Source organism: Pipistrellus kuhlii, unplaced genomic scaffold (assembly GCF_014108245.1).
Source record: "Pipistrellus kuhlii isolate mPipKuh1 unplaced genomic scaffold, mPipKuh1.p scaffold_m20_p_9, whole genome shotgun sequence".
Lineage (NCBI taxonomy): Eukaryota > Metazoa > Chordata > Mammalia > Chiroptera > Vespertilionidae > Pipistrellus > Pipistrellus kuhlii.
The window spans coordinates 41,323,550-41,346,453 of record NW_023425595.1 but is presented as its reverse complement, the minus strand read 5'-3'; the positions used below and the strand labels follow the sequence as shown (position 1 = coordinate 41,346,453).

Sequence of the window (22,904 nt, the reverse complement as noted above, 5' to 3'; positions counted from 1 at the left end):
TAATCAACCCCCCCCAGATAACAAATCTGAGGAAAGCAAGAGGGAAGTTGGGAGACAAAGATAGAGGCTTTTATACACAGCATTCAAGGAGTCCAGGACTGCACCTTGGGCTCTCTTGGCTTCCATATACCTCAGGCCTTCACCCACCTCCAAGTCCTGGGAGAAATGTAAGCAGCGCATGAGAGATGGCAGAGACCCAGATACACCTGACAGAACACTGGGGTGGTTTGAGGCCCAGCTGATTTTTTAAAATTGTAACTTTAGTAAAACTGTTTTGTTGGTATTTAGGAAAATAAAAACTTTTGTCACAATTGACTATTGTGCAGCGCCCATGCCTGTGGGGACAGAGGACAGGAGTAGGTGGGAGGTTGCTTCCCTCTGCTGCCAAGCAGAGAAGAGACAATGGAGTCAGCAGCAGGAGCAGGACCCTGGCAGCTGAGCCTGAGCCGGCCAGAAAGCTGTGGCTCTACCTTGGGCTGACGAGGCAGCTCTAGCCTGGGCATGAATGGCCTTTCACCCCTCGTAGCTGTGGACATCTTTTTCTCTTAATGCTTTCCTCCTGAGCGACTACTGCCAAAATGGCCAAACTTGGCCAGCTGTCACCCAAGATACTGAAACAGGCAAAAAGTCTCTAAATATGTGATCATGTGCTGAAATCTGGGGCTTAGGAAAGGGGGGGGGGGGCGGGTGCCCAGAGCAGACCCCCATTCTGAGGACTCCTATGGGAGGAAGACTGGGTACGTTCAAGCTCTATATTCAATATAATAAATTAATCAGAAGCTTTCACAAACACCCTAATCCCACTGAGGATGAGAGGTCAAATATTTATTAAGCACCTACCTCATGCTAGACACTATGTATATACAGCATACAATGATAAACAACTCTTCTCTATCCATAATGGGTAGTAAAACAGGAAGTTCCACAAGAATCTAAAAATCACATAGCTTTTTCTAGGAAAAACTATGACAGAACATCCTGATCAAGGTCGTGGTTCTTAACTGAATTTAATTGTGTGCCCCTTCTTCCCCACAGGGTTCATTTGACAATGTCTAGGGATCTATTTGGTTGCCACCACTGTAGAGAGGGAACACTACTGGCATCTAGTGAGTAGAGGACAGCATGCTGCTAAGCCTCCTACATACAATGCACAGTGAACTCAGATTCAAAGGATAAGTAGGAGACAATTTTGGAGAAGAGGTGGGAGAAGATTTGAGGCAGAGTAACGAGCATTTGCATAGGTACCAGCATGAGAGGGAGCTTCATCATATCCTACGTATTGGGAGCAGGCCTGTGAGGCTAGGGCACAGAGAGGGGAGAGATGGCACAAGATGACATTGGAGACAGGCAGGGTTAGAACAGCCTGGCCCAGAGGATCATGATGACGTGGATATTTGGGCTTCCTGAGATGAAGGCATGTGGCTGGAGCACCTGAGTGGAAGGAGCTGGGGTTTACCTAAGGAAATGAAAGAGAAGCACATTTGAGGCCTGGGAAAGAGGATAAGAACTCTGATTTTGAAGGTGACAAGTCTGAGATGTCTCTGAAAAGTCTGAGTGGAAATGACCAGTAGGCAGCAGGATATACAATTCAGAAGAGAAATCTGGGTAAAGAATAGAAATGAGGGAGCCATTGATATATTAATATTGAAATGAGCAAACACAGAGACAGTGAAAAATAAAGAGAATTCCTTGTTGTGAAAGTGCTCCGTTAGCCAAAACATGCTCTACAAAAACAAGAAATTTCTATTATCAACTGACAAGCACCATACTTTCCACATCATTCATTTATTTAACAAACCTTTGGTTCTCTCATTATATGCTAGGTAATATGCTAAGTTCTGGGGATACACAGATAAATAAGAATCACATCTGCCATCACAAAGAATCAAGAAAGCATGTGGGGAAGATATATAATAAGTTCTTACTACTGTCCTATGAATGAGTTCATGTGGCCTCCTGCTGTCAGGAGAGCTCAGAGGAGAAGGGCTGAGGTCCCTTGAGGAGGAAGAACATGAGGAAGACAGACAGTGATCTGCTCATAGTTCTATTCAAATTAGCTTTAACTCTGGCCTCAGGTTTCACATGCTGTGATCTAGAGTTCAGTAGAACTATATTCAAACAGAACCCTGCGTGCTGCCTACTTCAGTCAGCTTCTCTCTGACCACTTGCTTTCTCATCCTTATAGTAATGGATTTATGATTCCAAAGATTCCACAGAGTGAATGGACTAGGCTGCTACAAGGACTCATGTCTCTTAAACAGTGTGACTGACTGCTTCATTGACTATAAATAACAATTCTCTATTGCATGAGTTTTGGTATACTACAGGTCATTTATGTCCTCTCAACTACTGCCTACAAGAAAGGATCATTAACCTTTGCACCCTGTGCACACATGTGAGTCTTGTCTCATAGTATTGTCTCTCTTAACTAGGAGAACATGTGTGAGACATGAGTTTTGGAAAATAAGGAATATGTACAAATTCACTATAGATCTTTAAAAATACAGAATAACCTGGTGAATATGCTAACATGTGTTTTTGAAGTTTCAATAAACTTTTATCTGTTTTAGATAAAATTGTAACTTCAAGCAAGCACTGAAAGAGTCGATGTTTCTTCAGGCACTGTGTTGGTGCTAACTGTACATTTGCTTTTCTTCCTGAAACTATAGTTTTGTGGGAGAAACCAGCAATAAAAAAGAGATAAATAAAGATATTTAAAACTAAGATGATGCTGGGACTGGTTTGGCTCAGTGGATAGAGCGTCGGTTTGGGGACTGAAGGGTCCAGGGTTCGATTCCGGTCAAGGACATGTAACTTGGTTGCAAGCATATCCCCAGTAGGGGGTGTGCAAGAGGCAGCTGATCAATGACTCTCTCTCATCGATGTTTCTAACTCTCTGTCTCTCTCCCTTCCTCTCTGTACAAAATCAATAAAATATATTTAAAAAAAAAAGAAAAAAGAAACTAAGATGACAACTATGAAGGAAACAAACAGGGTTCAAAAAAAGAACGTTAGGATGGATACATACTTAGACTAGGGCACATGTGTCAAACACAAGGCCCGCGGGCCAAATCCGTCCCGCCAGGCCTTGCAATGTGGCCCGCACCGCGCTGTCATCACTGCACTCCGCTGCGTTTCCATCACAATGACAGTTTATGACTGTTCAGTAAACCATTCGGCCCATGATTTAGGCTGGATTTTAGATTTTGGCCCCTTCTCTGATTGAGTTCGACACCCCTAGACTAGGGTGTGGGGGTAGTCAGGAAGGGTGGATCTGAAATTACCTCAATATTTACTGATCACTTGTCAAGTATATGTTGGGTCAAGAATTGGAAGATATAAATTTATCTTAGATATTAATTTTTACTCTGTTATGTAATTCTTATTGGTTATATGAATAAAGTAAAATTAAATAGAATAATGTCATAAACACTAATAATGGTGCTGATTATGTGTCAGGCTCCACTCTAATGTTTTGCAAATATTAATTCACATTTAATCTTCAACAATACTGTGAGAGAAGCATTGTTATAATCTCCATTTTATAGATAAACTGAAGCAAAGAGAAACTAAAGTGCTTGTCTACTGTCACATGCCTAGTAAGAGGTGAAGCAAGTTCCATTAGCCTCTGTGGACCTCTTCCTCTATCTGCAAATTGTAATCCTACTTTCATGGGGGTGAGAGGTGTACTGCATGGGAAAGTGTTTTTTTATTTATTAAGTAAAAGAGTAGATTATTATCCTTATAAATTTAATGCCAACTATAATGTCACTGTTACAGTGATGAAGGCTCTGCATTTTAAATGCAGTAGGGAAGCCAGATATTCTAAGATGGCGGACCCTATCCTCAAGAGAGTTTACTATCTCTCCTTTTCACTTTTTTTTACTTTAAATCATTTTTTATTGTTTAGTTACAGTTGACATACAATATTATATTAGTTCCAGGTATACAACCCAGTGATTAGGCATTATATAACTTACTAAGTGGTCATTCCATTAAATCTTGTACCCATCTGGCATCATATAATACATTGTTATTGAAATATTATTGACTATATTCCCTATGCTGTACTTTATATCCCTAAGACTATTCTATAACTACCAATTTGTGCTTCTCAAAGAAATTTTACCACCATATATGACATAATTCATAATTATCTTAGCAAAATTAAATTTTGCTCAATTTAATGCTTTGCCTGTAGGTGTTCACTTTGAGAGGAAAATGGGTTTATTGAGGATTAAATTATAGTCATAGATCACTGAACTATAGTTCTGAAAGACATGAAAGATGGTTAAGTCTAATCTCTTCATTTTATAGATGAGTAATTGAAGCTTTTCAAAGCAAATGACTAGGGGTCAAGAATCATAACTAACTGTAAAAACCCCTGGATATGAAATCCTGGCCCTTTCCTGTGGCTAAATTCATCCATTTCCTTTGCTTTCCTTCCTACTTGAAAGTCAGTGCTTTCTAATCCTCTCCCCACCTCTGGGAGGTGGATTGAACTACAAGATTATAGCATTAAATGAGGACAGGGCTTGTCATTTGGATAAAACCCAGGAGAATGAGACTTCTCGATAGCTTTGCTAAAAACTTTTAAACTATTTTTTAATAAGTTTTATGCCTGGCTGGTGTAGCTCAGTGATTGAGCATGGACCTCTGAACCAGGTCACTGTTGGATTCCAGATGTGGGCACATGCCTGGTTTGCGGGGCTTGATCCCCAGTAGGGGGCATGCAGAAGCCATCATTGATGTTTCTTTTTCTCTCTTCCTCTCCCTTCTCTGAAATCAATAAATATATATTTTGAAAAGTTTCAATGAGATATAATTAATATTCAATGAACCACAGATGTTTAAGATATACATGTGATAATTTTTAACATATAAAGTCATTCATTCAAAATAATGAATATACTCATCTCCCTCAAAAGTTTCTGCATGTCCTTTTGTAATCCCTCCTAGCAACCCTTTCCCTTACCCTTCTTTCCCCATTCCTAGGTTCTCCTTTCTGTCACTATAGGTTATTTTACATTTTCTAAAATATTCTATAACTGGGGTCACACAGTGTCTACTCTTTCTGCCTGTCTTCACCCAGCACGATTGTTTTGAGATTCATCCATGTGTTATATCAATAGTTCATTCTTTTTAGTGCTGAAAGTATTCCTCTGTATGAATCTATCACAATTTGTTGACCTGCTCACTTGTTGATAGTATTCCAAATTGATATTACACATAAATCTTGTGTACAAATCTTTGAATGGACATTTTTGTTCATTTCTCTAGGCCGCAGGGTTTTCCAAACTTTTGACATATGTGTACCCCTTCTATAATTTTCGTGATGCTGAGTACCCCTCATACTCATGAGAAGGTAGAATTAGGCACAGCTAAGCACTGTGCAGTGCATATCCCCACCAAACTCTGGTGCAACTCGTACCCCCACCAAACTCTTCCCATACCCCTGGGGGTAGGCGTACCACACTTTGGGAAACACTGCTTTAGGGTAAACATTAAGGATAAGAGTGGCAATATCACATTATAGTTGTTTGTTTCACTCTTTAAGAAGTGAATGAACTGTTTTTAAGGAGATTGTACCATTTATATTCCCACCAGCAATGTATGGGAGTTCCCATCTTCCCCATCTTCATTAACTCTTGGTATGTCAATCTTTTTTTTTTTTTTTTTCATATTAGCCATTCTAATAGCAGTATCTTTTGATTTTAGTTTTAATTACTTAATAAATCAGGATGTTTGTCATCATCTCATTGGTGAAGTATCTGTTAAAATGTTTTGCTTATTTCTAATGGGATTACTTTTTTTCCTTATTGCTGAATTTTGAGAGTTCTTCATATATATTTTAGAAATAAGTCCTAAATTAAATACATGGTTTCAAATTTTTGCTTTCATTCTATGGCTTTTTATTCTCTTAGTGTTTTAAAAGAACAGAAAATTGTAACTTTGAGAATGTATAGTATTAGGTCTAGTAATAATTAATGTCGTTTTCTAATACTTTTTTAAATCAAATTTATTTAAACAATACAACAAAATTTAATCAACAATATAGTTGCCGTTGTTTTCTACTACTTGTGCCCAACGCTCAGGAAGCATTTTAATCCCTCTGTTGTAAAATTCTTGTGATTTTGATGCAAAAAATTCGGTCAATGCATTTTTGAGGCATTCTTCATTATTAAATTTTTTTCCAAGAAGTAAGTTTTGCAAAGAACGAAACAAATGGTAATCAGAAGGAGCAATATCAGGAGAATATGCAGGTTGAGGGAGAACTTCCCATTCCAACTGGCGCAGTTTTTCAGCAGTGATTCTTGCAGTATGCGGTCGTGCGTTATCGTGGTGAAGAATTACGCCCTGCCGATTAATCAGCGCGGGTTCTTTTTCTCTTAAAGCTTGGGCTAACCTTTCCAATTGGGCACTATACACTGCACTTGTAATGGTTTGGTTAGATGGTAAAAGTTCATAATGAAGAATTCCTTTAAAATTCCACCAAACACACAACATCACTTTTTTCGCATGCAAGTCAGGTTTTGGCGTGGGCTGCGGAGCCTCATTTTTGTCCAACCATTGAGGCTGCCTTTTCAAAATAACATACAGCACCCATTTTTCATCTCCGGTAACAATTTGCTCTAAAAACGGCAAACGGTTTTGACAAGAGAGGAGCGAACTGCAAATTGTGACTCTTTGATTATGGTTGTTGTCGGTCAACTCATGAGGAACCCATTTTCCAAACTTTTGGACTTTGCCAAGTGCACGCAATTGATTGGAAATTATTTTTTGTGAACAATTTAAAGTTGTTGCAAGCTCTTGTTGGGTAATTTGAGGATTTTGCACCAAAAGAGCTTGAAGAGCTTCTTGATCAAAATTGGACACACGGCCTCGACCACTCTTGTCATCTAACAAAAAATTTCCCTCGCGAAATTTCTCAAACCAACGCTGGCATTTTCTGGCGCTAACTGCATCTTGACCAAGAGCACTACAGATGTTTTTTGCAGCCTCACTTGCTTTTCTTCCTAATTGGAACTCGTAAAGCATGCAGTGCCGAATATGCTCTTCATCCGCCATCTTCTTAGCCCTAGTTTTGCAACAAAAACCAAACCAAACACAAACTTTTTCAAGCAAAACTTGTTAATTGCACTTCACACGTTCTGTAGATACCACGTGTTTGAAGGTTATGTCAATACAAGTCAACGCCAAGCAAGATTTTAAACGAATGTTTAAAAACAACATTAATTATTACTAGACCCGATATATTATTCAGCATCCTGTGTTGTTTTATGTCCAGTTTGTTCTTTTGTGGTAGTGTGTTTTTGTTGTATCAAACATCACAAAGATTTCCTCCTATGTATTTCTTCTTTTTTTCCTCAGTCTTGCTAGAGGGTTATCAACTCCAATGATAATCTCAAGGAACTAGCTATTCATTTCACTTATTTTTCCTATTTTCTATAACTGTAACTATGAAATTTTCTATTTCTCCTTGTTGCATTGGTCTCTCCAGGAAACCAACTCTATCTCTTCAATTCAGCAAGTTCACGGGGGTCCAGCTGGATTCCCCTTCTGGCAATGTGCCTGGACATTCAAGGTGGAAAATGGAGTAATCATAGGGACTTTCCAGAGTTTACTGCTCTTTGAAATGCATGTATTTTGTTCAGTTTTTTGTTTGTTTCAGATAGGAGTGTCAGTCTAAGTGCTGTTACTCCATTTCTACTGGAAGTACAATTATAAGGAAGTTATATTTAAACCAGTTACCTGCAGAACACATTCAAAGGCAGATGTGTCTTGGCCTGGCATTACTACTTTTATACATTCTGAAGCTTGTATCTAATGTAGACCATGGCAATATTATTATACATGGCAGACTTATAGCCTAGTGACTGAGTGTTAAATAGAAAAATAGGAGCCATTACATATCAGGCATTGTGCTAAGGAGAAGAAAATATGAACAATGTACTTTGTGCGCAGGACAAATGCATATTTAATGGTATGTTAAACACTGAGCCAAAGTGAAGTAAGTTAAATATTTGATCAGATGAGATTCATTGTGGACTGTACATTGTGAAGGTAATAGATGTTAGAACTTATAAAGTAATTGGGCATGAGTATAACCATATATACTTAATAAGAACTATATAATTATTTAAGCAATGCGACCTAAATGATTAAGCCACCTAAAACCTACAAAAGCATATTAAGTGTACCTATTTTAAAAAGTAGGGATACATATATGGAATTTTCCACCTCATAAGGTTTATTTTAAGAATAGTTTCGCTGAATTTAGGCACATCAATGTTCAACAAATTGGTTAAAGCTAAATCTGTGTTAGCACTAAGAATAGGCAGTTACATTTTACTCAAGGATAGTCTTGGCACCTGCGTAGCAAGTTTTCTTGCTCTTGTGTTCCTTCCAAACCAACTCGTAGTGATCTCTACTTTCCTACACTGTGCCTATGGCCTATCTTTCTTTCCTCAGGAATGTCCCCTACCTGCCTATGCATGTCCAAATTTAACCCACACTTCAAGCACTAACCAAGTACAAAATCTTCCATGAGGCTGCCCTCATTTCTCAATGTGGGTATTTTTTTTTTCTTTTTTATTGTTTTGAGTCTATACCAACTCTTTTAAAGAACTTACCCTTTCTTAACATGCTTTTTTATTATTGGCTAGAGGCCAGTGCACGAATTTCATGCACTAGGTGGGATGAGGGAGTCCCTCAGCCTGGTCTCCACCCTCTTGCAATCCAGGTTCCCTTGGGGGTTGTCTGAATGCTGGGTTAGGCCCAATCCCACGGTGATTCCTGCCTGCCTCATTGTCCCTAACAACTCACCTGCCTGCCTGATTGCCCATAACAACTTATCTGCCTGCCTGATTGCCCTAACAACTCACCTGCCTGCCTGATTGTTTGATTTTCCCAAATTGCTCACCTGTCTGCTGCCTTATCACCCTTAACCACTCTCCTGCCTGCCTGATCACCCCTAACTGCCACTGCTTTGTCCTCTGCCTCCACAGCTTCATCCAGAAGGACGTCCAGAATGACATCCAGAAGGTCATCGGTTGTCCAGTCTAATTAGCATATTATTATAGACTATATGCCCAATGCACAAAATTTGTGCACGGCTGTATGTGTCCCTCAGCCCAGCTTTCACCCTCTCCAATCTGGACATCCCTCTCACAGTCCAGGACTGCTGGCTCCCAACAGCTCGCCTGCCTGCCTTCCTGATTGCCCCTACATGCTTCTGCATGCTAACCTGATCACCCCCTAACCATTTCCCTGTCAGCCTGATTGATGCCTAACTGCTCTCCTGCCAGCCTGATTGCCCCTAACTGCCCTTCTATTCAGGCCTAGTCCTTCCCAACTGCTCTTCTCTGCAGGCCTGGGTCCCCTCCAAACTTCCCTTCCCTATAGGCCCAGTAACCCCCAACGTCCCTCCTCTGCCAGCCTGGTCACCCCTAACTACCCTCCCCTGCAGACTTGATCACCACCAGCTGTCCTCCCTTGTAGGCCTGGTCCCTCCCAACTGCCTGCCCCTGCTGGTTATCTTGTGGAGGCCATCTTGTGTGCACATGGGGGCAGGATCTTTGACCATATAGGGGCAGCCATCTTGTGTGTTAGAGTGATGGTCAATTTGCCTATTACTCTTTTATTAGATAGGATAGAGGCCTGGTGCATGGGTGAGGGCTGGCTGGTTTGCCCTGAAGGGTGTCCCAGATCAGGGTAGGGGTTCCTTTGAGGTGTGGGGTGGTCTGGTGAGGGGCCTGTGGTGGTTTGCAAATCAGCCATGCCTGATCCCCTCCCCCTCTTCCCCTCAATAACCCAAGTAGAGGCCCTGATACCTGGGATTTATTTATCTTCTATAATTGAAACTTTGTAGCCTTTAGTGGAGGCCAGGGTCTGCCAGAAAGTTTGGCTTCCTTCATCACCAAGGAAACCCAAGCTTCCTGCTTGCTCTGTGGCCAGCAGCCATCTTGGTTGGTTTAATTTGCATAGTCGCTCCTAATTGGCTGGTGGACATGGCTTATGGGTGTAGTAGACTGATGGTGAATTTGCATGTTTCTCTTTTATTAGTGTACATGTCCAAGTATCATCTCTTCTATTAGACTTTAAACATCTTAAAGACAGAATCAACATCTAATATATCCATTTACTCCTAGTACAATCAAATAGTATAGCACATGGGAGATGCTTGATAGGTATTGGGATAAGTGAATAAATGAATGCATACATGATTTCAAGGGCAATTTGTTTTCATCCTCACCCAATGATAAGTTTTTGTTCATTTTTGAGAAGGGGAGAGAGAGAGAGGGAGAGGGAGAGGGAGAGGGAGAGGGAGAGGGAGAGGGAGAGGGAGAGGGAGAGGGAGAGGGAGAGGGAGAGGGAGAGGGAGAGGGAGAAAGCCAAGGCTCAAAGGCAATTTTTAGGTAGAGTTTCTACATGCAGAGACTGGATTCTCTATCCCTTTCTCAAGGATAAGGAAAGGATGATCTTTTAGGAGATGCTGTTTAAATCATACTAATAGGACCTAATGAATTAAAGGTAGAAGAAGACGAAGACATGACAGAAGACCCAGAGGTTGGGGTCTAGAATACTGATGAGCATTTGCTCAAATAATTTTTAAAAAGCATTGGCTAGAATTGTGGAGGATAACTTAGAAAACAACTTTTTATTTTCCTGTTGTGCTAAGAAATACAGCACATTTACCAGTGAAGGAATATTTTCTGGAAGTTGTGAACTGGCTGGTTGACAGTACATGAAAAAGAAGCATGAAGCTGGGGCAGATGGGCAAGTGTAAGAGCAGGAATGAAGGCAGAGGAGTAACTGTGGGTGTGATCTGAATAGAACACCATGAATGAGAAAAAGAAAAGATTCATTGAAGTGATACTGAAAAACAAACTGTCTAATGGCAATAGCCTTCTGGTATGTACTCATGAAATAATAAGGAAAAACAATCTCCTTATCCATTAGCCCAGGTAGAAATTTTGAAATATCAATTCTACTTGCAACTCTTTAGATTAAAAGTAGAAAGTAATTGTGATGAGAGGGAAAATTTCCTGGTATCAGCCTCTGAGACTTTCACACCAAAATGGTCATTAGTAGGAACTAATCCACCATCACCACGGTACAGAGGTAGAAAAACTAGGTAACCCAAATCATGCAGCTCTTCTAAAAATAACACAGCAAAAAATCTTCATTTATGTTATCAAACTGTTTTCTACAGTCCGTACCTTGTTTTATACTCCTTGGATTTTCTAGGTCAATTAAAAGCACAATTTATTCACTATGCTGTGTATTGCTCTCAGTTTAGCCCTTTCCTCTAGAAGTGCTTGAATGAATATATTCATTGCCGTCTATTTGACTAACCCTGAGAGTGTAGATTCCTTTGGAACTTCCAAGTGCTCTGTATCTTATAAAACTACATTACCCCTACCCCAAAAGTCCCATAGAGATTGTAGGAGGTAGTTGAACCTCACCTCACTTTGTGGTCTTCTAATTTAGGTGAAGGAACACTCAAAATATGATGCTATATTCTGTTGTTCTGAATGTATTAACTGTGTTTACTAGGTTTTTATTGTTAAAATATTCAAGGCATTTTTTTAAATTAAAATATTTTAATTATGTTCAGGCCACTCCTCGGCCCCAAGAATATTTAAATGCTCATTTCTCCTGGCATTATTTGTGTAAATTCTACCTAGAACAAAAAATAAAATTACTCTTGTCTAATACATAAGAAACCAGAAAGGTCTTCTAATTTCTTATAAGTTTTAAGATAAATAATGGACTGCATTTTATACTCATGAGCCTTCTGGCTAGTCTTTAGAGATACTCCTGTGTGAAAACTTTGTCGTTAATACCCTGTTTCCCCGAAAATAAGACAGTGTCTTATATTAATTTTTACTCCCAAAGTTGTGCTAGGTCTTATTTTCAGGGGATGTCTTATCTTTCTATGCGCTAGGTCTTATTTTTGGAGGATGTCTTATTTTCCGGGAAACATGGTAGTTAATAAAAGCAGTAACACTCTGTAGCTGAAAAATGTATCACATCTAGATCTTAACTAAACTGAGTGGAAAGTTGGCCATATTCAATGACACTGTCAGAATGCATGTATATAATTGTGTTTCTCACACAGCACACAAGCATAGACACCTGCTTACGTACCTATATGTGTGCATGTAACACACTGCCTTCAATTTTACTACTTTGCACAAGCTACTCAAATGCTACCTCCGTGACCTGCCACCCAAATCTTCTGGTGGAAATATTTTTTTTTTTCAGATCTCTCTCCCTCCCACTTCTCTCCCCCCACACACTTATGGTATGTGCAGTTTTGCCAGACCCATGTAAAGACAGGAAAATGCTGATGGGATTGCTTTTCACAAGTGTGGGAACACAAATCCTTCCCAATGAAAACATCTGTCTCTGTTCAAGTCATGCCCAGTTAGCCCCCAAAAGAAATGTTCTGATTAACTTTTTTTTTTTAAGTCTTAAGATAGCAGTTTGTGTAGCAGATCTAATTAAGAAGTTTATGTAACAGATCTGCAGGGTTTTTTCCGTCTTCAATCGGGTTCTTTGAGCTCAGTTTGAGTGTCACTGCTTTCACCATGCAACGGCCAAGTGCTTCCCGGGCTGAAAATTATCAGCTTTTGTGGGATACTATTGCTTCCTTAAAACAATGTGAGCAAGCTATGCAACACGCATTCATTCCGGTAAGAAAATGTTTTTCTTTTCATTTTCCTAGGGATTTAATTTTTTTTTTTCCTTCTTCTTTTATAGCTAGAGATAAATGACATGTAGTCTATGCACTTAAAGATGTGGTATCTTTTCTGTGGTTCTTGTTTGGGCTGAATATATGTTGTTGTTTTACTCTGTATGAAATCTGAATTCTTAATATGGCATAACATTGATCAGTGAAATAGATCAATAAAAAGTGGTCAAGCAAATTCATTCCACTGAAGATAGTAGTTCCTAATTGTAACATGTATTTTTTAAAAAAAGCATAAGACTGATATTTCTCACATTAAAATTTAAATTTAAAACAGCTTTCAGTGTATATTTCCTGGTTGGCTCCTTCAAAACTATTTAGAATGATTTGACTATTTTGCAGGTAGATCAAGAAGGCAAAAGTTAGTTCTTACATTTCAGTTCTTTGCTTATCCAGATAAAAATCCACCATAATCCCTCTCTTAAAAACTATGATTGTTCCTAAGTAGTGCAGCACTACATAAAGATTTGTAACAATGATGGAAAGAAGTGTATGGATACATAAAGTGAATTAATAAGTCAGAGTTGTTACATTTTATATTGCAGAAATAATGTTTGTGTTTATAGTTATCCAACTGGGTTTATTTGATAGGTTTAGATGAGGTAAATGGGAATTGAAAAAAGGATATTAATTTTTTTCAATTAGATCTATTTTAGAGGATTAAGAAAATCTAAAAGGTATAAGAAAAACTATTAAAAATTAATCTCTGATAAAAATTATGTAGAATCCCTTAAGAAAAACATTACGTCTGACACAGAAACTGAAGAGATATGTTTCTGACAATAGTTAGAATAAATCTTTAAAGTTGAAGTTGTTTTCAAATGACAAGTTAGATGACATATTTTTTCCTGTAATTTAGAATCACATAAATAGTTCAAAGACTGTGCTACATTTAAAGTTCTCATTGAATACTATTTTATAGTTGGATCTTTGTACATTGATCTTGATTATTAAAGCTGTTAAACATATAATTTTTGAAAGGACTTTGAAAAATTAATGGTGAAAAGCTCTCTAAATCAGATTACATTATATTGATTCTACATTGAACTGGACTCTCATGTGTATAAGTTGCTTCTCCTCTATTTTTCAAACTCTTCTTCCTTTTTTTTTTATCAAGGAGAGTATGATTCATCTTGTGAAACTCAAATATCTCCTCCATCACAGAACTTTCTCTGTCCAGGCATAGTTAATTTTCTCTCTTGTCTGTCCTTTGTGTGTACCTTTGATTTATCACTTAACAAACTTATTGCAAATGTTCTCTCTTCTCTGTAGTTATATAGTAACTTTTTGGACTGAAGAAGAAAAGGAAAGTTAGTGAAAGGAACTAACATATATTTGTTTGGTTCTTGTTTTCCTATCTTAAATTTATTGAATGTAGAACTCATTTATTCCCAGTGTCTAGCACTGTGCGTGGCACCAAAAAGATGTGAGGAATGAATGAAATCAACTGATGAGAGTCTTTAACTCCAGTATTTCCAAGAATCACAGGGAAGTTTTCATCACTAGCTCTATCTATACTAACCTCATAAAATTATTTCTATTTAGTTCCATCTAGAGAAAACAATAAACCTCTACTGGAGCATTGCATGGGGTGATGATGGGAGGAAAAATGCGTTAATGCAGGGATTAGACCTTGATGGGAAAAATAGCCTTGGATTCAATTCCTATAGTCCATGGGCTACTCTCTCATCCATTTTATTATCTGTTCTCAATTCCCCCTATGGAACACATGCATAAAGACATATTCAAGTTTTATTCACATTTGCTTCATTTTGACTGCTCTAAATCTTTTTCAAAAAACATTTTTAAAATTTTCAATCTCTCTAATATTTTCAAATTGCTTCCAAGTCTTACATTAAAGATATCATGATATAATAAATTTTGAAGAGTGATTTTAGAAAACATAGTCACTATTAAAAATATCACTACCAATTGAGGATAATCCAGTTTAAATTGAGCCTCAGTTCATTTATTTGTCTGAATCTATTATATAATTTAGATCTCAGAAATGGTCCCCATTTATTCTGTTATGCACTTTTTAACTCAGTGATATGTATTTATTTCATAGACACACATAGTTACACACACATACAAATACATGGATACATGGCATTTTTGTCTAATAATACTCTTATTTAGGATATCCAAATAAGTCCTAAAAGTACATACTGTTACCGTACTGTCTTAAGCATAATATGGAAATGACAAATTATATTGACTCAATCAACTTTCTTCTTTAAAATAAACCTACTTCTCTTTTAAAATACTTGTAAATGAATTATGTGTAGAAAGTACAGACACACGTTGATGTAGCTAATCTTAGGAAAATTGACCTGAAAGCTACACAAGTAGATAAATATTGTCAACATATCTCCTATGAGTGTGTATTCCTAACATAACATTAGAATGCAGTTCCCCCTTGATGATCTCACACAGTGTTTTCCAAAGTGTGGTATGCGTACCCCCAGGGGTCTGGGAAGAGTTTGATGGGGGTACATGTTGCACCGCAGTTTGGTGGGAATATGCACTGCACCGTGCTTAGCTGCGCCTAATTCTACGTTCTGGTGAGTACGAGGGGTACTCAGCGTTACGAAAATTATAGAAGGGGTACACATATGTCAAAAGTTTGGGAAACACTGGGACAATTTCTCCCACACACCATAAGCTACAGATCACAAATGGTTTCTCAGCATTACATTGCTAGAGACTACTGACAAATTGAACTTAAATTCTGAGTTGTGATACAATCCCCATATAGCCTACATGTCAACTTGGTGAGAGGGAATTTAAAGCAGCTCCTATCTGGATAGTGAACTGCCCAAAGTGGTCTGTAGAAAGAAGGAAGCCAAAGTATGAAGTCCTTCAAAGTTTCAATATTTGATTTCATATAATGTATTGTGCCCCTATAGTGATGAAGTGGAGATCCAATTTGGATCTCAAATAGGTTGGTCTATTTAACCAAGTATCTCTGAGTATAAGACAGCAACACAGAATTTCTCATATACTTAGCATAAGTGCCAACCAACACAAGCTCCTAAATATTTATTGAGGGAAAGAATGTTAAAAAAAAAAAATAGCTGTCATGAAGTTCTGTAAATTAGACCCATCATTGGAGATATAAGAGCATTTTTCTACACAATATCTTTGACTATTGGGCAAATCAGATGTTTTTTGGTATTTTATTGCATGAGTTGATATGTTAAGAAGAACAGTTCTGTAATTAGTTCTTTTCAAAAAGACTGGACTGTGTTTCCATTTATTTCACTAGCATTTTATTGAATCCCTGCTACATCCCAGGCATGGTACTAGGCACAGAATAAAGATCTGAAGGTGCACTTTAATTTCTTTGTGACACCATTTGAAAGAGAGACTGCATTACCCCTTGCCCAATGGTACCCCATTATCTCTTGCTGTAATGTACAAAGTTGATTTTCCTTATACTACTAGTCATCATGTTTGGATTTGGTCTACTGTGAATGTCATGGATCTTGCTATACATTGGGAGAGATGCAGTGACTAAGTCAGGAGAACCCCTGAAGAAGCATATCTGGAATTCTGCCACAGAAATGTTCAAATGAATGCATAAACCACTCCAACACCAGATACAGAGTGCTACATGCCTTAAGTGAGCAGATTGCCTGGGCCCACTGGGGGTTCAAGGTGAAGTTTTATCCTCTGCCCTTTCAAAGGACTTCATCACACCTCATAACTGGATGATTTGCCTTCTCCTTCATTATTTCAACCCTGATTAACACTTCATGAAGAAGAGTAAAAGTAGGGAACCTATCCAGCCAGCATGGCTCAGTGGTTGACCATCAACCTATGAACCAGGAGGTCATGGTTCAATTCCTTGTCAGGGCACATGCCTGGGTTGTGGGCTTGATCCCCAGTGTGGGGCCTGCAGGAGGCAGCCAATCAATGATTCTCTCTCATTATTGCTATTTCTTTTTTCTTTCTTTTTTTTTTAAAATATATTTTATTGATTTTGTACAGAGAGGAAGGGAGAGAGATAGAGAGTTAGAAACATCGATGAGAGATAGACATCGATCAGCTGCCTCTTGCACACCCCCTACTGGGGATATGCCCGCAACCAAGGTACATGCCCTTGACTGGAATCGAACCCGGACCTTTCAGTCCCCAAGCCGACGCTCTATCCATTGAGCCAAACCGGTCTTGGCTCATTATTGCTATTTCTATCTTTCCCTCTCCCTTCCTCTCTGAGATAAATAACATTTTTTTTTTTTAAAAAGAGTAGGGAACATACATACTACTTGAATCTATACATTCTTATTTAACTATCCCAATACCAATAGGAAATGGTCCCAATGTTATTATCTTCATTTTAGAGGTTCAGTGGAGTCAGATACCTTGTTTAGGGCCTTCTGGCCCTAATTTCACTTGCCTTCACACCCACCATGGTCCTTTGTCCCATTCTCTCATGTGATATTTCTCTGCTTTGTATTACATGTAAGCATTTAGAAGGGTTCTTTTATTTGCACATGACATTGTACTTTTCGGTTATGGCAAAATGATGCACTTTGTCTTCCTACTTTCTGCATCACAAGTATAATACCTTAAATATCACGTTTTCTAAATAAATATGTATGGGCTGCTTAGTATTATACTTAAAATGTAAGAACTTAGGAGAAATGAGAAAGTGAAGAAATAATTCTTCCTGTGTCAAATACATCCTTGAAACCTGTCTTCTCAGCAACAGCATCACTTCCACAGATCCTGCCTCCAGTCCCTAGATGTCGAGTTTTGAACCATTGTAAGCTTAGGTCAGCTCTAAATAGAATTTGCTCAGTGATGAGATTCAGTTCTAGTTCATGGTGTTCCAAGTGTGTTTGTCCTTTCTGGATTCTAAATATTACTTGACTCATCATCCTCAATCATGTTGGATTCATTTCTGTATTTCATTCCTCTTGGCCTCCCTTTGCATTTCTGTCTAGTAATACCCCAGTTTTCAGTCAGTTTTCTATCAAAGAATATGAAGTAGGCTATTAATGGAATTTCTATTGGTAAAGGAATAAAGATGACATGATCTATAGAGATGTTCAACCTAATGGGGGAAAAATAACTACACCAGAAGTGACCTGGATAATTGCAACAGCCTGGAACTACATGAACATATGCAGATTTCTGGTAAAATGGGATGAAATTGTTACTTTTGTTTTTGAACAAAAGGCAAGAGCTTGTTGTTTTATCTCCCTCTGTATGCAGTTTGCATTTTCTTTGACTGCTGGTCTTGTGATTCCTGTGCAAAGGCATCTGGAATCTGTGAGAAATTGACGCCAGGTGCAGGATGCTTTCTCTTCATTCCAGTATTGCTCATTGTAAAATGTTTGTGTTGACTCATCAAAGTGGGATACTAGCACAGATATATGTTACTGTACAACAGAGTAAAGCCCATTCTCTGTCACTCCCATTTTTTTTCTCATCTACTCCGGAAATTACAAAAGTAGGGCCCAAAACATTTTATTACAAAATAGAAAAATAGACAGTTCTTCAGAGTTTACAATAACAGTATTCCTCCATGTAGCAAAGCAAAATCAAAACACACACATATCAAACTCTAAAATCTTTAATGAGCTAATACTAGATATGCTATATCTTTTTAAGCTTTATGTTGATGTTTCCATTGAGCAGAAAGATGCCTAAAGATAATGGAGTTACCAATTTTTATCTTGTGTAGAGTTAAAATAACACTGTACAAATGTTCTTACTGTTGCTGCTATGGCTGAGATAACCACTACTGCTACCTGCCTTCCTGATACGAATCTATCCTGTTGCAATCTTCACACAGTGTCAACTAGATTATTTGTCATTGCAACTTTGCCAGGTAGCATGGCAGGTTCTAATATCCTTATGTTATTTATAAAAAATAAATTGAACTCAAAGAGTGGAAGTGGCCAGGATCAGAAGTGGTTAAATAGTAACATATAATCTAGTAAGATTAGAATCTCAATTTAGCGCACTTTTGCTCTGAATCACAGTTTTGATTACCTGAAAAGTGTGAATCTGAATCCTTGCTCTACCACTTGCCATCTTGGGAAAATTGCTGAACTTCTCAATTCTATCCTCTGTGACATTATATATTGCACAATTATTTCTAGGGTTGTTTGCAGTTTTGTGTGTTTTTTTAATATATTTTATTGATTTTGTACAGAGAGGAAGGGAGAGAGATAGAGAGTTAGAAACATTGATGAGAGAGAGTCATCGATCAGCTGCCTCTTGCACACCCCCTACTGGGGATATGCCCGCAACCAAAGCACATGCCCTTGACCAGAATCGAACCCGGGACCCTTCAGTCCCCAAGCCGATGCTCTATCCATTGAGCCAAACTGGTCTCGGCTTGAGCCAAACCGGTCTCGGCTTGTTTGCAGTTTTAAAAAGCTACCAGTCAGAGAAAAATAGGTATCACATGAGCTCACTCATATGTAGAATCTAATAAACAAAATGAACTGATGAACAAAATAGATCCAGAGACATAGAAGCATGGAACAGATTGTTAAACCTCCAAAGACAGTTTGGGGTTGATGGGTGGGTTCAAGAAAATCAACCAAAGAACTTGTATGCATATATGCATAACCCAAGGACACAGACAATAGGGTGGGGAAGGCCTGGTGTAGGGGTGGGAACAGGCTAGAAGAGATCAATGGTGAGGGGAGAGGAGTTGGAAAGGGGACATATTTAATACTTTTAAGAATAAAGATTTTAAAAAAATAAAAGCTAATGTGAATTAGACCCTTAGAACAATGATTGGCAAACTAGTCAACAGAGCCAAACATCAATAGTACAACAATTGAAATTTCTTTTGAGAGTCAAATTTTTTAATTTCTTCTAATTCCACTTCTACAAATACACTCACCCAGGCCCTGATCTTTTTTGGAAGAGCCACACTCAAGGGGTCAAAAAGCCACATGTGGCTTGCAAGTGATGGTTTGCCAATCACTGCCTTAGAACAATGGTTAACTAAAGAAAGTACCCATTAAGGGCTGCCATTATTAATTTTCCTAATTTTTAGTATTATTGCATAGTATTGTTTTTTTCTTTGTTGATAAAGTATGACATATGTGTCCTTATCCTCTTATTGCCCTCCCCCACCCCAAACCTGTTCATGCCCTCACCCCCCTGGTGTCTTTGTCTATTGGTATGCTTATATGCATGCATACAGATCTTTTGGTTGATCTCTCACCCTTACCCCATCCTCCCCTACCTTCCCTCTGAGGTTTGACGGTCTGATTGATGTTTCTCTGTCTCTGGATCTATTTTTGTTCATCAGTTTATATTGTTCATTATAATCCACAAATGAGTGAAATTATGTGATATTTATCTTTCTCTGACTGACTTATTTCACTTATCAGAATGCTCTCCAGCTCCATCCATGCTGTTGTAAATGGTAGGAGTTCTTTCCTTTTTACAGCAGCATAGTATTCCATTGTGTAGATGTACCATGGTTTTTCAATCCACTCATCTGCTGATGGGCATTTAAATAGTGTTTTTTTATATGACCTTATTTGCTTATCAAAGAAGCACATGAGGTTGATTAAATAAAAATTTATAATCTCCATTTATACATGAACAGGAAGTTTCAGAGAGTTGCATTAATTGGCTAAGATCATCATATATCCATGTCTTAAACCCAATCAGGTGACCCAGATCTTAACCTCTTTCTATCACTGTTTTCATTATATTTAAAATTAGGTTAGTATTAGAGTTAGGAATCATTCCGTTCTTATTGATTGTTGTATATAACCATAGAAATAATAAAGAGTTAAGTGATCTAACCAAATTCTATTAAGGGACAAGCCAACCCTAGAAGCCTCATCTGCTGACTCCAAGTGCAGGGCTAAGAGGTGCTCATCCTATAACATAAAAGCATAACATACAAATGTTTTTGTTGAGTGAAGACAATGAAGCGTTCTGAGATGTAAGGTTGCAAACATTATAATCATCTCCTTTCCAGTTGGTTCAGAAAATCCTTTATAAAACAAATAAAGGTTCCAATGTTGTAGCTTGTAATTCCAATGGACAAAATGTCTGAGAGAACAGAGTTGAGTCCACCTGGGTCCATCATTTTGTTCACCAACTTGTGAAGAGTCCCCATGCACCAGGAAACAACCCCCTTCTGCCTTCTTTCTCTTCCTTTCATTCTTCTTTTACTATTTTCCTCTCTCTCCTCCAGCCCACAGCAACAGATAATATTCTTCTCTCCTTACTCTGAAACACATTTGCAGCATTATCAGAGATCCCATTGGAGGCAAATTGGCAAGCAGGACCCTTGCTTTGTGGAATAACTGAGGGTAAGAAAGCCATTGGAAAACTGAGAAACCAAGAAACATACACACTGCCACTCTAGGAAGCTAGAACTGCTGAGGAGCTAGGAACTAGCTGGCATTTTGGACCCAGAACTCTGTAAGCTCTTGGCTGTAGAACAAAGAGTGTCTTGCCTCGTCAGTGACAACATACAAACACATCTGCAGAATATACTCCTTGGCACCAGCAAATGCTAGTAGTAGCTGCCCAATCTCTAATTTTCTAGTCCCCATTCTCTCCTCCTTTTTTTATTTTTTTTTCTTTCTCCATTTATTTTCTCATTGAAAATAATTCCAAATAGAACGTTAAATTTGAAGCAAAATGGGTAGAATAGATAGGAATGTTATCAGAATTTAAAATAGGGGAAATTGAACTAAAATCTTGTTTACTCTGTTCTTTCTGCAACCTTGCCAATGTGCTATCTTTTCAAGGCCGGTCTTGAAACATCTTCCAGGCCCAACATTGCTGTGAGCACATTCTAGATTACTAATAGTTAAAAAATAAACTAAAATGACACATCTTCTTGTTCTCCCTTCCTCGCATTTCCTCTCATACAAAGGAGCCATTTTAGATATCAAGTGTTTAAAGATACTTTCCATGACTTGGCCTGTTATGTTTTAAGCTTAGAGTGTATAATTTGATATTGAATTGTGGTTGGTAGAGGGAATAACTTAAAACTATTAAACGTTAGAAATTTCTTTCTAAGAATTTAGAGCTTAGAAATTTCTTTCTGGAGATAAGATTTATGGAACACAGAGAAAGGCAAGATAGAAGGAAGAGCTTAATGATAATTTTCTGTGTCACCTCACATCTTTTTGACTCCTGAATAAAGAAGATAATTTTTGCCACTAATCACATGGTGTCAGGTCCATAAAATTAACTGATTCATAAGCAAAACAAAATATATTCTATAAACATAGAACAAGTGGCTCACACATGGATTTTTAGGTACCTTTTCTCAGACATGGAGCCTCATCCTTTAGCCAATTAATAAGAAGCCACTTTATATGCCATTGTGCTGTGTTTGATTGTTTTTTTACTTTTGTCTAGTATGTTCAGGCCTTTCTTAACATCATGTCTTCTAATTTTCTGTATCTGAGTGATGAAAGCAGAGATTACTGCTTTTCAGAAGGAAGAATTGTATAGTGTCTCTGCTTTCTTTCTAATAATTCCCAGCAGAGAAAATTTTAGGAGTGAAACCAGATATTGGGTGAGACACAGATTATTAGAGGTCATCCATTTCACTCTGTTACTGAATTTGCTGGAGATTTCCTGATTTCAAGTCTGGCCATCTTTATCTTAGGGACACAATTTTTCAATTGGATTGTGGTTACTTCCAGGGAGATGGACTGCCTGAATTTTAATAGCCATGCAGTAACTACTTGAGATGTCAGGTTGACTCCATTATAAAGAACCAAATATTTTTTATGTTAAAAATAGGTGGTTATGGAATAAATTTTTTTAAAAAAACCCACATAAATCATTAGGATAATTTGGGATGTGTGGTGATACGTCTTCACATTCATCTGAAATGTTTGAAAAATGCTTTGGATAACATTTTGCTTCTTTTCATGATCATTGAGTCCTTAGACTCCCACCAAATCATATACTTCCTCCCACCTCTTCAACTTCTGAACTATACATTAGGAGAGTAGGTTAGTGCAGGGAACCAATTGCAGCTACCTCCCTTACTTCACACAGGATGGTGTTACAACAAAAATATGGATTTATTGTTTAAAAGATTGAGCCTTTCCTCACTAGTTTTTAGTGACCTTGGGCACTTTGTATTACAGGTTCATGCCTCATTTTACTTATATGTATAATGGGC

The 22,904-nt window shown here is 38.1% G+C and overlaps 1 protein-coding gene across 17 annotated transcripts in view; it reads left to right on the top strand.

Moving 5' to 3' along the window:
• The window catches only part of DLG2 (discs large MAGUK scaffold protein 2), a 1,831,272-nt gene that overhangs the window by 1,163,386 nt on the left and 644,982 nt on the right, over positions 1-22,904 (top strand). The window contains exon 1 of one of the 17 annotated variants that reach the window (XM_036427317.2): positions 12,561-12,701. The exons of 14 other annotated variants lie outside the window; for them this stretch is intronic. In XM_036427317.2, coding sequence (XP_036283210.1) covers positions 12,597-12,701 — 105 coding nt within the window. In that variant the 5' untranslated portion in view covers positions 12,561-12,596. Of the gene's footprint in view, positions 1-12,560; positions 12,702-22,904 lie in introns of those variants that run through there. 2 more of the 17 variants (XM_036427315.2, XM_036427319.2) reach the window with 2 other exon arrangements.